The sequence below is a fragment of the Oncorhynchus clarkii genome, chromosome 22 (genome assembly GCF_045791955.1).
Source record: "Oncorhynchus clarkii lewisi isolate Uvic-CL-2024 chromosome 22, UVic_Ocla_1.0, whole genome shotgun sequence".
Classification (NCBI taxonomy): domain Eukaryota; kingdom Metazoa; phylum Chordata; class Actinopteri; order Salmoniformes; family Salmonidae; genus Oncorhynchus; species Oncorhynchus clarkii.
Window position 1 is genome coordinate 50,783,047 of NC_092168.1, and position 15,879 is coordinate 50,798,925.

The 15,879-nt window shown below is 43.3% G+C and overlaps 1 protein-coding gene across 2 annotated transcripts in view; it reads right to left on the reverse strand.

The window, feature by feature from the left end:
* The window catches only part of LOC139381007 (transmembrane protein 237a), a 44,846-nt gene that overhangs the window by 26,309 nt on the left and 2,658 nt on the right, over positions 1-15,879 (reverse strand). The window contains exons 2-6 of one of the 2 annotated variants that reach the window (XM_071124235.1): positions 15,650-15,724; positions 8,789-8,923; positions 2,408-2,504; positions 1,861-2,015; positions 30-156 (exon numbers count right to left, since the gene is read on the reverse strand). In XM_071124235.1, coding sequence (XP_070980336.1) covers positions 30-156; positions 1,861-2,015; positions 2,408-2,504; positions 8,789-8,923; positions 15,650-15,724 — 589 coding nt within the window. Of the gene's footprint in view, positions 1-29; positions 157-1,860; positions 2,016-2,407; positions 2,505-8,788; positions 8,948-15,649; positions 15,725-15,879 lie in introns of both variants that reach the window. The other variant, XM_071124234.1, reaches the window with a different exon arrangement.

Sequence of the window (15,879 nt, forward strand, 5' to 3'; positions counted from 1 at the left end):
AGCTCACCTGAAGCCACTGTGTAACTCACCTGAAGCCACTGTGTACTCTCATAGCTACGTCCCTGGTCGTCCAGAGGGGTCTGACCTCCATGTAATCCTCCATGTGGTCAGGTAGATGTGCATTGTGTTTGGGCGGGTCAGTCGCCTGGAAACGCTCTGAAAGAACATCGAGACAACAACTGGTTAAACTCCTGACCAGGGTCTGAGTTCAAAAGGAGAGATCCAGTTTCCCCGGACACAGATGTAGTCTAGTCCAGGACTACGAAGCTCTCCGTTGAAATACTTTTAGTCCTAGACTAGTGGTCTGCCAGCTAGTTGCAGGCAGACAGGCAGCTAGCTGCAGGCAGACAGGCAGACTAGTCACAGGCAGACAGACAGCTAGTTGCAGACAGACAGACAGCTAGTTGCAGGCAGACAGACAGCTAGTTGCAGGCAGACAGGCAGACAGACAGCTAGTCGCAGGCAGACAGGCAGACTAGTCACAGGCAGACAGGCAGACTAGTCACAGGCAGACAGACAGCTAGTCGCAGGCAGACAGACAACTAGTCACAGGCAGACAGGCAGCCTAGTCGCAGGCAGACAGGCAGACTAGTCACAGGCAGACAGACAGCTAGTTGCAGGCAGACAGGCAGACAGACAGCTAGTTGCAGGCAGACAGGCAGACTAGTCACAGGCAGACAGGCAGACTAGTCACAGGCAGACAGACAGCTAGTTGCAGGCAGACAGGCAGACTAGTCACAGGCAGACAGACAGCTAGTTGCAGGCAGACAGACAACTAGTCACAGGCAGACAGACAGCTAGTTGCAGGCAGACAGGCAGACTAGTTGCAGGCAGACTAGTCACAGGCAGACAAGACAGCTAGTTGCAGGCAGACTAGTCACAGGCAGACAGACAGCTAGTTGCAGGCAGACTAGTCACAGGCAGACAGACAGCTAGTCGCAGGCAGACAGGCAGACTAGTCACAGGCAGACAGACAGCTAGTTGCATGCAGACATGCGGACTAGTCACAGGCAGACAGACAGCTAGTTGCAGGCAGGCAGACAGGCAGACTAGTCACAGGCAGACAGACAGCTAGTTGCAGGCAGACAGACAGCTAGTTGCAGGCAGACAGACAGCTAGTTGCAGGCAGACAGACAGCTAGTTGCAGGCAGACAGGCAGACTAGTCGCAGGCAGACAGACAGCTAGTCGCAGGCAGACAGACAGCTAGTTGCAGGCAGACAGACAGCTAGTTGCAGGCAGACAGACAGCTAGTTGCAGGCAGACAGGCAGACTAGTCACAGGCAGACAGACAGCTAGTCGCAGGCAGACAGGCAGACTAGTCACAGGCAGACAGACAGCTAGTTGCAGGCAGACAGGCAGACTAGTCACATGCAGACAGACAGCTAATCGCAGGCAGACAGCTAGTCGCAGGCAGACAGGCAGACTAGTTGCAGGCAGACAGGCTGACTAGTTGCAGGCAGACAGACAGCTAGTTGCAGGTAGACAGGCAGACTAGTCGCAGGCAGACAGACAGCTAGTCGCAGGCAGACAGGCAGACTAGTCGCAGGCAGACAGACAGCTAGTTGCAGGCAGACAGGCAGACAGACAGCTAGTTGCAGGTAGACAGGCAGACTAGTCACAGGCAGACAGACAGCTAGTCGCAGGCAGACAGACAGACTAGTCACAGGCAGACAGACAGCTAGTTGCAGGCAGACAGGCAGACTAGTCTAGACTAGTGATTTACTTTAAGAAGTGAAATACTTTGTGAGAGTTTGCAGCGCCGTTCTACCGTTGTTTAGAGATATAAGTCTCTGCCGACACCTCAAGATTTGGTTGCACGTTCCGATTTTATGTTAAAATAAGAGAGACAGGACACTCACTGTTTCTCTCCACAAACACTTTGCCGACAGGCTGGCTGTGGCCCAGAGGAGAAGAAAACAGGGAATGCTGGGGGATAGCATGGTGCAAACCACTGACGATGTCACCTTCCTCCACACCCAGGTCATTGGCGTAATGCATGTCAATCTTGGACTTCCTGTTGTGTGGGTGGGGGGGGGGGGGGGGGGGGGAGAGGCGGGTGCAGATAGTAACGTGTCAAGATGGAGATTATGAAGACGTTCCAGGTCGCTTACCGTGCAGATATATCATCAACAGGTCATTAAGGCACATGGATGGGGGTTCCTGGAACACATATTCAATATAGGTGACCTGGAACGTCCCCGTAGTTCGATGCTGGATGTTAGATTCATCACAATGTTCTCTTTTTCATATGTTCTGTAGCAGTTGCTTTAGCCCGGGTCTAGCCTGGTCGCAGATCTGCTTGTGCTGTTTTCCTATGGTCACAATGACCACGTGGCTTTGCAAACCGCCCAAACAGATGTGGTACCAAGCTATGGAGGGTCTGGCCTGCAGCAGTCCAGAACTCACTTCTTCCTCTTGGTTTTTGTCCTGGTGACGGCTTGTTCCTCCCCGTCCGTGTGCTGGTCCATCCCATCCCCATTCACCAGCTCCGGCTCCTCCATGTCTGAGATAGATAGATAAGATAAGATTGATAGATACAGTGCCTTGCGAAAGTATTCGGCCCCCTTGAACTTTGCGACCTTTTGCCACATTTCAGGCTTCAAACATAAAGATATAAAACTGTATGTTTTTGTGAAGAATCAACAACAAGTGGGACACAATCATGAAGTGGAACGACATTTATTGGATATTTCAAACTTTTTTAACAAATCAAAACTGAAAAATTGGGCGTGCAAAATTATTCAGCCCCCTTAAGTTAATACTTTGTAGCGCCACCTTTTGCTGCGATTACAGCTGTAAGTCGCTTGGGGTATGTCTCTATCAGTTTTGCACATCGAGAGACTGACATTTTTTCCCATTCCTCCTTGCAAAACAGCTCGAGCTCAGTGAGGTTGGATGGAGAGCATTTGTGAACAGCAGTTTTCAGGTCTTTCCACAGATTCTCGATTGGATTCAGGTCTGGACTTTGACTTGGCCATTCTAACACCTGGATATGTTTATTTTTGAACCATTCCATTGTAGATTTTGCTTTATGTTTTGGATCATTGTCTTGTTGGAAGACAAATCTCCGTCCCAGTCTCAGGTCTTTTGCAGACTCCATCAGGTTTTCTTCCAGAATGGTCCTGTATTTGGCTCCATCCATCTTCCCATCAATTTTAACCATCTTCCCTGTCCCTGCTGAAGAAAAGCAGGCCCAAACCATGATGCTGCCACCACCATGTTTGACAGTGGGCATGGTGTGTTCATGGTGATGAGCTGTGTTGCTTTTACGCCAAACATAACGTTTTGCATTGTTGCCAAAAAGTTCAATTTTGGTTTCATCTGACCAGAGCACCTTCTTCCACATGTTTGGTGTGTCTCCCAGGTGGTTTGTGGCAAACTTTAAACTACACTTTTTATGGATATCTTTAAGAAATGTCTTTCTTCTTGCCACTCTTCCATAAAGGCCAGATTTGTGCAATATACGACTGATTGTTGTCCTATGGACAGAGTCTCCCACCTCAGCTGTAGATCTCTGCAGTTCATCCAGAGTGATCATGGGCCTCTTGGCTGCATCTCTGATCAGTCTTCTCCTTGTATGATCTGAATGTTTAGAGGGAAGGCCAGGTCTTGGTAGATTTGCAGTGGTCTGATACTCCTTCCATTTCAATATTATCGCTTGCACAGTGCTCCTTGGGATGTTTAAAGCTTGGGAAATCTTTTTGTATCCAAATCCGGCTTTAAACTTCTTCACAACAGTATCTCGGACCTGCCTGGTGTGTTCCTTGTTCTTCATGATGCTCTCTGCGCTTTTAACGGACCTCTGAGACTATCACAGTGCAGGTGCATTTATACGGAGACTTGATTACACACAGGTGGATTGTATTTATCATCATTAGTCATTTAGGTCAACATTGGATCATTCAGAGATCCTCACTGAACTTCTGGAGAGAGTTTGCTGCACTGAAAGTAAAGGGGCTGAATAATTTTGCACGCCCAATTTTTCAGTTTTTGATTTGATAAAAAAGTTTGAAATATCCAATAAATGTCGTTCCACTTCATGATTGTGTCCCACTTGTTGTTGATTCTTCACAAAAAAATACAGTTTTATATCTTTATGTTTGAAGCCTGAAATGTGGCAAAAGGTCGCAAAGTTCAAGGGGGCCGAATACTTTCGCAAGGCACTGTAGATAAGATTGATAGATTAGATAATATAGATAGATAGATAGATAAGACAGATAAAACAGATTAGATAAGATTAGATAGATAGATAGACATAATTTACCAGCCATTTGAGAATAGATAATTACACATGGGCATGAGAGAGGTTTAAAGGCTTTCTATACATCTATACAACTAATTATAGAGTGGTACAGTCCGTGGTAGACTCTTTGTGTTAAATCAGGACCAACTAACGAACGAGCAACTATGTCCAGCTGCAACCAACTGTGACAACAGTCTACACATCTATTTGGGCTGGCTGTAGTCTGATAAATAAGCTACATAGACACAGATTAAACATGCAGTCTACACACCATGCAGAGTATCTCTTTGGGCTGGCTGTAGTCTGATAAATAAACTACCTAGACACAGATTAAACATGCAGTCTACACACCAGGCAGAGTATCTCTTTGGGCTGGCTGTAGTCTGATAAATAAACTACCTAGACACAGATTAAACATGCAGTCTACACACCAGGCAGAGCATCTCTTTGGGCTGGCTGTAGTCTGATAAATAAAAGGCTTAGACATACAGGACCAGCTACCTAGACACAGATTAAAAATGCAGTCCGTGAGGCTTAAGCAATTACAAATTCAGAACTTATTTTACAGATAAACATATATATATATATTTATTTTTTTGTAGGACGTAACATATATGAAATTGATGACGTAGTGCACAATTATGAGGGACCCATTTAGGCTTTGTAAGCACTACTTTCAAAACTACTGGCCTAAAAGGATACAAAAGCATGACTTTAAGCCTTGTCCTTTCTCAATGGAGATCTCTTTAGTCCAGGCAACATCTGGAAACCCAGGCCACAAAGCAGCAGGGTTACCGTTAGGAGGGTTACCGTTAGGAGGGTTACCGTTAGGAGGGTTACCGTTAGGAAGATGTGACGCCGGACAACGTGACCGGGAAGATAGTATTATTTTATTTTACTTTACTTTACCAGACGTTTGTGAAATTTACTGGATCCATATGCATTGGGGTGTAAAACCCAATAGGTTGTCCTGACACAGCGTTCAGAATGACAGAAATCACATTATGGTGATGTATCTTAACAGAACATTATGGTGATGTATCTTAACAGAACATTATAGTGACGTATCTTAACAGAACATTATAGTGATGTATCTTAACAGAACATTATAGTGATGTATCTTAACATAACATTATGGTGATGTATCTTAACAGAACATTATGGTGATGTATCTTAACAGAACATTATAGTGATGTATCTTAACAGAACATTATGGTGATGTATCTTAACAGAACATTATAGTGATGTATCTTAACAGAACATTATGGTGATGTATCTTAACAGAACATTATAGTGATGTATCTTAACAGAACATTATGGTGATGTATCTTAACAGAACATTATGGTGATGTATCTTAACAGAACATTATAGTGATGTATCTTAACAGAACATTATAGTGATGTATCTTAACAGAACATTATGGTGATGTATCTTAACAGAACATTATGGTGATGTATCTTAACAGAACATTATGGTGATGTATCTTAACAGAACATTATGGTGATGTATCTTAACAGAACATTATGGTGATGTATCTTAACAGAACATTATAGTGATGTATCTTAACAGAACATTATGGTGATGTATCTTAACAGAACATTATGGTGATGTATCTTTTGATCAATTCTCCATTACGTCACCAGGACTAAACATACCATTAACCCCTGTCATTTGGTTACATTCATTTCTGTTCATGCATGTATTAATTACAGTAATTTACCGTTCTCATTCTCGCAGTGGTAACGTTGTTTGTGGCGTTCACAACCTGCTACAATTGTGAGAAACAAGTTTTTGTTTATTTCATAACCATAATTTACGAATCTCCCCCTTCAATAATCACCTGTCTTCAGTGTGAAAGAGCAATGGAAGTTATAGGCCTACTGTTGCATTGGCCAAGTACAACAAGATAGACTATCATTGGTCCAAACACAACAAGACAAACTATCATTGGTCCAAACACAACAAGACAGTTGTGAAGAGGACACGACCACACCTATTCCCCCCCCCAGGAGGCTGAACATATTTGTCATGGTTCCCAGATCCTCAAAAAGTTCTACAGCTGCACCATCGAGAGCATCTTGACTGGCTGCATCACCGCCTGCTATGTCAACTGCTCGGCCTCCGACCACAAGGCACTACAGAGGGTAGTGGGTACAACCCAGTACATCACTGGGGCCAAGCTTCCTGCCATCCAGGATCTCTATACCAGGCGGTGTCAGAGGAAGGCCCCAAAAATGGTCAAAGACTCCAGCCACCTTCTCTTTGCTACCGCACGGAGCGCCAAGTCTAGGTCCAAAGGGCTCCTTAACAGCTTCTACCCCCAAGTCATAACACTATTTGCATGTTTTACACTGCTGCTACTGCTGCTATGCATAGTCCCTTTACCCCTACCTGCATGTACGTATTATTAGCTTGACTAACCTGTACTGCACATTGACTCGGTACCCCAGGTATATAGCCTCGCTATTGTTATTTTACTGTGTTACTTTTTTTAACTTCAGTTTATTTAGGGTGCTAGGGTAACAGAACCTAGGGTAACATAACCTAGGGTAACAGAACCTATAGTAACAGAACCTTGGGTAACATAACCTAGGGTAACATAACCTAGGGTAACAGAACCTATAGTAACAGAACCTAGGGTACTAGGGTAACAGAACCTAGGGTAACAGAACCTAGGGTAACATAACCTAGGGTAACAGAACCTAGGGTAACATAACCTAGGGTAACAGAACCTATAGTAACAGAACCTAGGGTACTAGGGTAACAGAACCTAGGGTACTAGGGTAACACAACCTAGGGTAACAACCTAGGGTACTAGGGTAACAGAACCTAGAGTAACAGAACCTAGAGTAACAGAACCTAGGGTAACAGAACCTAGGGTACTAGGTAACATAACCTAGCTTCTACCCCCTAGGGGGTTCTGTTACCCCCTAGGATAACAGAACCTAGGGTAACAGTACCTAGGGTAACAGAACCTAGAACCTAGAGTAACAGATCCTAGGGTAACATAACCTAGGGTAACAGAACCTAGGGTACTAGGGTAACAGAACCTAGAACCTAGAGTAACAGATCCTAGGGTACTAGGGTAACAGAACCTAGAACCTAGAGTAACAGATCCTAGGGTAACATAACCTAGGGTACTAGGGTAACATAACCTAGGTACTAGGTAACAGATCCTAGAGTAACAGATCCTAGGGTACTAGGGTAACAGAACCTAGAACCTAGAGTAACAGATCCTAGGGTAACAGAACCTAGGGTACTAGGGTAACAGAACCTAGAACCTAGAGTAACAGATCCTAGGGTAACAGAACCTAGGGTAACAGAACCTAGGGTAACAGTACCTAGGGTAACATAACCTAGAGTAACATTACCTAGGGTACTAGGGTAACAGAACCTAGAGTAACAGATCCTAGGGTAACAGAACCTAGGTACTAGGTAACAGATCCTAGAGTAACAGATCCTAGGGTACTAGGGTAACAGAACCTAGAACCTAGAGTAACAGATCCTAGGGTAACAAAACCTAGGGTACTAGGGTAACAGAACCTAGAACCTAGAGTAACAGATCCTAGGGTAACAGTACCTAGGGTAACATAACCTAGGGTAACAGAACCTATAGTAACAGAACCTAGGGTACTAGGGTAACAGAACCTAGGGTACTAGGGTAACACAACCTAGGGTAACAACCTAGGGTAACAGAACCTAGGGTACTAGGGTAACAGAACCTAGAGTAACAGAACCTAGAGTAACAGAACCTAGGGTAACAGAACCTAGGGTACTAGGTAACATAACCTAGCTTCTACCCCCTAGGGGGTTCTGTTACCCCCTAGGATAACAGAACCTAGGGTAACAGTACCTAGGGTAACAGAACCTAGAACCTAGAGTAACAGATCCTAGGGTAACATAACCTAGGGTAACAGAACCTAGGGTACTAGGGTAACAGAACCTAGAACCTAGAGTAACAGATCCTAGGGTACTAGGGTAACAGAACCTAGAACCTAGAGTAACAGATCCTAGGGTAACAGAACCTAGGGTACTAGGGTAACAGAACCTAGAACCTAGAGTAACAGATCCTAGGGTAACAGAACCTAGGGTAACAGAACCTAGGGTAACAGTACCTAGGGTAACATAACCTAGAGTAACATTACCTAGGGTACTAGGGTAACAGAACCTAGAGTAACAGATCCTAGGGTAACATAACCTAGGGTAACAGTACCTAGGGTAACAGAACCTAGAACCTAGAGTAACAGATCCTAGGGTAACATAACCTAGGATACTAGGGTAACAGAACCTAGGTACTAGGTAACAGATCCTAGAGTAACAGATCCTAGGGTACTAGGGTAACAGAACCTAGAACCTAGAGTAACAGATCCTAGGGTAACAAAACCTAGGGTACTAGGGTAACAGAACCTAGAACCTAGAGTAACAGATCCTAGGGTAACAGTACCTAGGGTAACAGAACCTAGAGTAACATTACCTAGGGTACTAGGGTAACAGAACCTAGAACCTAGAGTAACAGATCCTAGGGTAACATAACCTAAGGTACCTTGGGTCTGAGCTTTCTTTTTCTTCTTCCTCTTCTGTGGTGGAACTTCCTGTGGTTCAGGGGTCAGAGGGATCGTCTCTGACTGCCTCCTACTGGCCAGTCCCTCCATCTCAATACCTGGCTCTGGAGGGCTGCCTGGGTAGCAGACAGCAGAACACACTGAGGAGGACACTTAGTTCAGTATACAGACATGAGTTGGCAAAAGGTTTCCAGTAAAGTAGCAGAATTGTGAAAACTTTTAGGATTTGATGGATTTTTTATAACATGTAAAGTAAATTTAAATAAATAATACATTAATATTAGTATACAAAATAGAATGACACAGCTGTAAAACATGTTCCTAAATATAACCAATCTACAGTTCATGTAGATTTCATGTTTCAGCATGAAATATCATATCAATGTTTACACACTTTTATTTATTTTAACTAATATGTGCCGTTGATGATCAGTTTTTGCTGGAGTCAATAGTTGGAGGAGTTCAGAGTTCATTGGAAATGATGTCATCCCAGCAAACCCGGGAACATTCTCACGACATTAGTTAATAAGATTCCCAGTAAGTTCTAGTTAGGGTTTTATGTAACACTGCGATGATAACATCACCTATTTCTACTAATTTGCTGCTCAACAAAGACCGTAACTAGCTGAATCAGATATACTAAATTAGGGTTGGACTGATAACCTACAGGACAGTAGATCTCCAGGAAGAGTGTTGGACTGATAACCTACAGGACAGTAGATCTCCAGGAAGAGTGTTGGACTCATAACCTACAGGACAGTAGATCTCCAGGAAGAGGGTTGGACTCATAACCTACAGGACAGTAGATCTCCAGGAAGAGGGTTGGACTCTCAACCTACAGGACAGTAGATCTCCAGGAAGAGTTTTGGACTCATAACCTACAGGACAGTAGATCTCCAGGAAGAGGGTTGGACTGAAAACCTACAGGACAGTATATCTCCAGGAAGAGTGCTGGACTCATAACCTACAGGACAGTAGATCTCCAGGAAGAGTGTTGGACTGATAACCTACAGGACAGTAGATCTCCAGGAAGAGTGTTGGACTCATAACCTACAGGACAGTAGATCTCCAGGAAGAGGGTTGGACTCTCAACCTACAGGACAGTAGATCTCCAGGAAGAGTGTTGGACTGATAACCTACAGGACAGTAGATCTCCAGGAAGAGTGTTGGATTGATAACCTACAGGACAGTAGATCTCCAGGAAGAGTGTTGGACTCATAACCTACAGGACAGTAGATCTCCAGGAAGAGGGTTGGACTCATAACCTACAGGACAGTAGATCTCCAGGAAGAGTGTTGGACTCATAACCTACAGGACAGTAGATCTCCAGGAAGAGGGTTGGACTCGGACTCATAACCTACAGGACAGTAGATCTCCAGGAAGAGGGTTGGACTCTCAACCTACAGGACAATAGATCTCCAGGAAGAGTGTTGGACTCATAACCTACAGGACAGTAGATCTCCAGGAAGAGGGTTGGACTGAAAACCTACAGGACAGTATATCTCCAGGAAGAGTGTTGGACTCGGACTCATAACCTACAGGACAGTAGATCTCCAGGAAGAGGGTTGGACTCTCAACCTACAGGACAGTAGATATCCAGGAAGAGTGTTGGACTCATAACCTACAGGACAGTAGATCTCCAGGAAGAGGGTTGGACTCATAACCTACAGGACAGTAGATCTCCAGGAAGAGGGTTGGACTGAAAACCTACAGGACAGTATATCTCCAGGAAGAGTGTTGGACTCATAACCTACAGGACAGTAGATCTCCAGGAAGAGGGTTGGACTCATAACCTACAGGACAGTAGATCTCCAGGAAGAGGGTTGGAATGAAAACCTACTTGGACAGTAGATCTCCAGGAAGAGGGTTGGACTCATAACCTACAGGACAGTAGATCTCCAGGAAGAGGGTTGGAATGAAAACCTACAGGACAGTATATCTCCAGGAAGAGTGTTGGACTCATAACCTACAGGACAGTAGATCTCCAGGAAGAGTGTTGGACTCATAACCTACAGGACAGTAGATCTCCAGGAAGAGGGTTGGACTCATAACCTACAGGACAGTAGATCTCCAGGAAGAGTGTTGGACTCATAACCTACAGGACAGTAGATCTCCAGGAAGAGGGTTGGACTCGGACTCATAACCTACAGGACAGTAGATCTCCAGGAAGAGGGTTGGACTCTCAACCTACAGGACAATAGATCTCCAGGAAGAGTGTTGGACTCATAACCTACAGGACAGTAGATCTCCAGGAAGAGGGTTGGACTGAAAACCTACAGGACAGTATATCTCCAGGAAGAGTGTTGGACTCGGACTCATAACCTACAGGACAGTAGATCTCCAGGAAGAGGGTTGGACTCTCAACCTACAGGACAGTAGATATCCAGGAAGAGTGTTGGACTCATAACCTACAGGACAGTAGATCTCCAGGAAGAGGGTTGGACTCATAACCTACAGGACAGTAGATCTCCAGGAAGAGGGTTGGACTGAAAACCTACAGGACAGTATATCTCCAGGAAGAGTGTTGGACTCATAACCTACAGGACAGTAGATCTCCAGGAAGAGGGTTGGACTCATAACCTACAGGACAGTAGATCTCCAGGAAGAGGGTTGGAATGAAAACCTACAGGACAGTATATCTCCAGGAAGAGTGTTGGACTCATAACCTACAGGACAGTAGATCTCCAGGAAGAGGGTTGGACTGAAAACCTACAGGACAGTAGATCTCCAGGGTTGGACTCCCAAAACACAAAAAAACTGTCCAGTTGTGATTCTACAATGTTCATTTTTGGGGGTTCAAAAAACAGTCACCTGATGTTACAATCATCCCTACTGCCTCTGATCTGGAGGACTCACTAAACAGAGAACATCCCTGGTCATCCCTCCTGCCTCTGATCTGGAGGACTCACTAAACAGAGAACATCCCTGGTCATCCCTACTGTCTGATCTGGAGGACTCACTAAACAGAGAACATCCCTGGTCATCCCTACTGCCTCTGATCTGGTGGACTCACTAAACAGAGAACATCCCTGGTCATCCCTACTGCCTCTGATCTGGTGGACTCAGTAAACACACATGCTTAATTTGTGTGCCGCAGGGCTATCCATACATTAAAATAACAAGAAAACGTTGCAGTCTGATTTGCTTAATAAGGAATTTAAAAATTATTTATAGTTTTACTTTAGATACTTAACCTCTCTTGGGTAAGGGGCAGTATTTTCACCTCCAGATGAAAAGCGTGCCCAAAGTAAACTGCCTGTTACTCAGGCCCAGAAGCTAGGATATGCATATAATTGGTAGATTTGGATAGAAAACACTCTAACGTTTCCAAAACTGTTACAATAATGTCTGTGAGTATAAGAGAACTGATAAGGCAGGCGACAACCTGAGAAAAATCCATCCAGGAAGTGGAATTATTTTCATGTGGCTGTTTTTCAACTCCATGCCTATAGAGAATCCAATGGGTTAAGAATCAGATTGCAGTTCCTGTGGCTTCCACTAGATGTGAACAGTCTTTAGACATAGTTTCAGGCTTTTATTTTGAAAAACTATGAGTTAAAAGCCATTTTGGTCAGAGGACGTATGCAGACCTGATTTGCGCGCGGTTTGTTATTTTTCCTTTCTATTGAAAACGGTATTATCCGATATAAATATTATTGATTATAAAGACAATAAACAACCTGAGGATTAATTATAAACATCGCTGGTACTTTTAGTATGTATTCGTCTGCATGTTGTGACCGCCTTGGAGCCATTGGATTACTGAACAAAACGTGCAAAAAACCCTGAGTTTTTGGGACATAAAGAGTGACTTTATCGAACAAAACAAACATTTACTGTGTAACTGCGAGTCTTGTGAGTTCAACCATATGAAGATCATCAAAGGTAAGTGATTCATTTTGTCCCTATTTCTGACTTTATTGACTCTTCCACTTTTGTATATGGGGCGCTGTCCACAGATGGTATGTTTTCGCCGTAAAGCCTTTTTGAAATCTGAAACAGCGGCTGGATTAACAAGATGTTCATCTTTAAGACGATGTACGACACTTGTATTTTTTATGAATGTTTATTATGACTATTTCTTGAGTCATTTACTATTAAGGTATCTTTACTTTTACAGAAGTATGACAACTGGTTACTTTATACACCATAAATAAAAAAAAATCAGTCTGGACTCTCCACATTTAAACTGTGTAACTAAATTCAGTCAAATCGGGGGGAGTTATTTGTGCCAGAAGGGCGTAGGCCTATATGGGCACGCTGAAGGCAACGGCCCCAACCACTACACCACCCCAGGCCACGATTGAACTCAAATTTGACCTTAGTATACACTTGACACTAGTATGTTGTAGCCTAGTGGAGACCAATATCTATCTTGTGTTATTAAGCTGTGTAAAACTACAGTTGTTGATGTGCATGGCTTCATTTCAGATTTTTTTTAAATTACATTTGAATGTTGCAGTAGTAGGACCTAGCGTTTGAGCGAGCGAGAGAAAATATTACTTTGATAACAGGCCTGATGACTAGACATCCTCCGCATGGAAAGATAACTGCTCATTTTCAGGAAAATTCTCAGGAAAATTCTCTGTGACAAAAGAGTGATCACGTTACGATCTAACATCTGTAGAATCATTCGCACAACTGTACAGTTTTTTGTGAACATGTTTTTTTGTGAACATGTTTTTTTGTGATGTCCGAACAATGTTCTCAGCAAATGATACTACCAAACGAAGATAAATGACATAAAACACAATGGAAAAATACTTTTGGAGTACCTTAAATTATATAATGTGCAGAAAACTACATTTTTCGCCATTGTCCATTGAAGTTGATGGGTCATTTATAACAAAATCTTTAGATATTGACAATCATTTCAATAACTATTTCACTAGGAAAGTGAAAAAACTCAAAGTAAAAAAGACAACAGTAAACCATCATATTTTTGTATAAAAGAAAGAGAAGGATTGCTGAGGTGGCAGGTAGTCTAGTGGTTAGAGCGTTGGGCCAGTAACCGAAAGGTTGCTGGATCGAATCTCTGAGCTGACAAGGTAAAAGATCTGTTGTTCTGCCCCTGAACAAGGCAGTTAATCCACTGTTCCTTAGTAGGCTGTCATTGTAAATAAGAATTTGTTCAACTGACTTGCCTAGTTAAATAAAGGTCAAAATAATTTAATTTGGTCAAGTTAGTGAAGACATCAAAACTATGAAGTAACCAAAAAAGTATTAAACAAATTAAAATATATTTTATATTTGACATTCTTTAAAGTAGCCACCCTTGATGACAGCTGTGCACACTCTTGGCATTCTCTCAACCAGCTTCATGAGGAATGCTTTTCCAACTGTCTTGAAGGAGTTCCCACATATGCTGAGCACTTGTTGTCTACTTTTTATTCACTTTATTCAGTCCAACTCATCCCTAACCATCTCTTGCTGGCTGCTTTTCCTTCACTCTGCAGTCCAACTCGTCCTAACTCATCTCAGTTGGTTTGAGGTCGGGTGAGGCCATGTCATCTGATGCAGCACTCCATCACTCTCCTTGGTCAAATAGCCCTTACACAGCCTGGAGGTGTGTTTTGGGTCATTGTCCTGTTGAGGAACAAATTATTGTCCCACTAAGCGCAAACCAGAAGGGATGGCGTATCGCTGCAGAATGCTGTGGTAGCCATGCTGATTCCGTGTCACCAACACACCTCCTCCTCCATGCTTCACGGTGGGAACTACACATGCAGAGATCAGCAGTTTACCTACTCTGCGTCTCACAAAGACACGGCAGTTGGAACCAAAAATCTCAAATGTGGACTCATCAGACCAATGGACAGATTTCCACCAGTCTAATGTCCATTGCTCGTGTTTCTTGGCCCAAGCAAGTCTCTTCTTACTGGTGTGCTTTAGTAGTGTTCTTTGCAGCAATTCGACCATGAAGGTCTGATTCACCCAGTCTCCTCTGAACAGTTGATGTTGAGATGTGTCTGTTACTTGAACTCTGTGAAGCATTTATTTGGGCTGCAATTTCTGAGGCTGGTAACTCCAATGAACGTATCCTCTGCAGCAGAGGTAACTCTGCGTCTTCCTTTCCTACGGCGGTCCTCATGAGAGCCAGTTTCATCATAGCACTAGATCGTTTCTGCGACTGCACTTGAAGAAACTTTCAAAGTTGTTGACATTTTCCAGATTGACTGACCTTCATGTCTTTAAGTAATGATGGACTGTTGTTTCTCTTTGCTTATCTGAGCAGTTCTTACCATAATATGGACTCGGTCTTTTACCAAATAGGGCTATCTTCTGTATACCCCCCTACCTTGTCACAACACAACTGATTGGCTCACAAATTAACTTTTAACAAGGCAAGTTCCAGGTGACTACCTCATGAAGCTGGTTGAGAGAATGCCAAGAGTGTGCAAAGCTGTCATCAAGGCAAAAGGTGGCTACTTTGAAGAACCTCAAATAAAAATATTTTCTGATTTGTTTCACACTTTTTTTGGTTACTACATGATTCCATATGTGTTATTTCATAGTTTCAATATCTTCACTATTATTCTACAAATAGTAAAGCACCTTTTGTTGATTAACAGCCGTCCAATCAGATTGCTCTTAGTAAAATGGAGAGAATTGTCTTTGACCAAATGCAATGCTATTTTTTTCAGAGAATAAGTTAACTACTTACTTTCACATAGAGAAGGGCAATCAACGTGCACCGACTCAGATGACTGATGATTGGTTAAAAGAAAGCTTTTTTTTTTTTTTTTACCAAAACAGAGGCGGGGGGGGTGTCCACTTTGTTATTGTTTCAATTGCAGATTGTCCCTTCAATCAGAGTATATATTATTTATCAGCCCACCCACCTTCTGGGTCCTCCACATCACCGGCTTCCTTCTTCCATTTCTTCTTCTTGGTTGATTTGGTGATTGGCATCACGTCTGGATGGATCAATCAAACAATGAAGTTCATTGATCAAACGTTTAATAGGGTTTAAGTAGCTATCTCTCATTAACATATCTCTCATTAACATATCTCTCATTAACATAAGGTATCTGAGGGCAGTGACACAATGGACCTTGCAGACACCTGAACA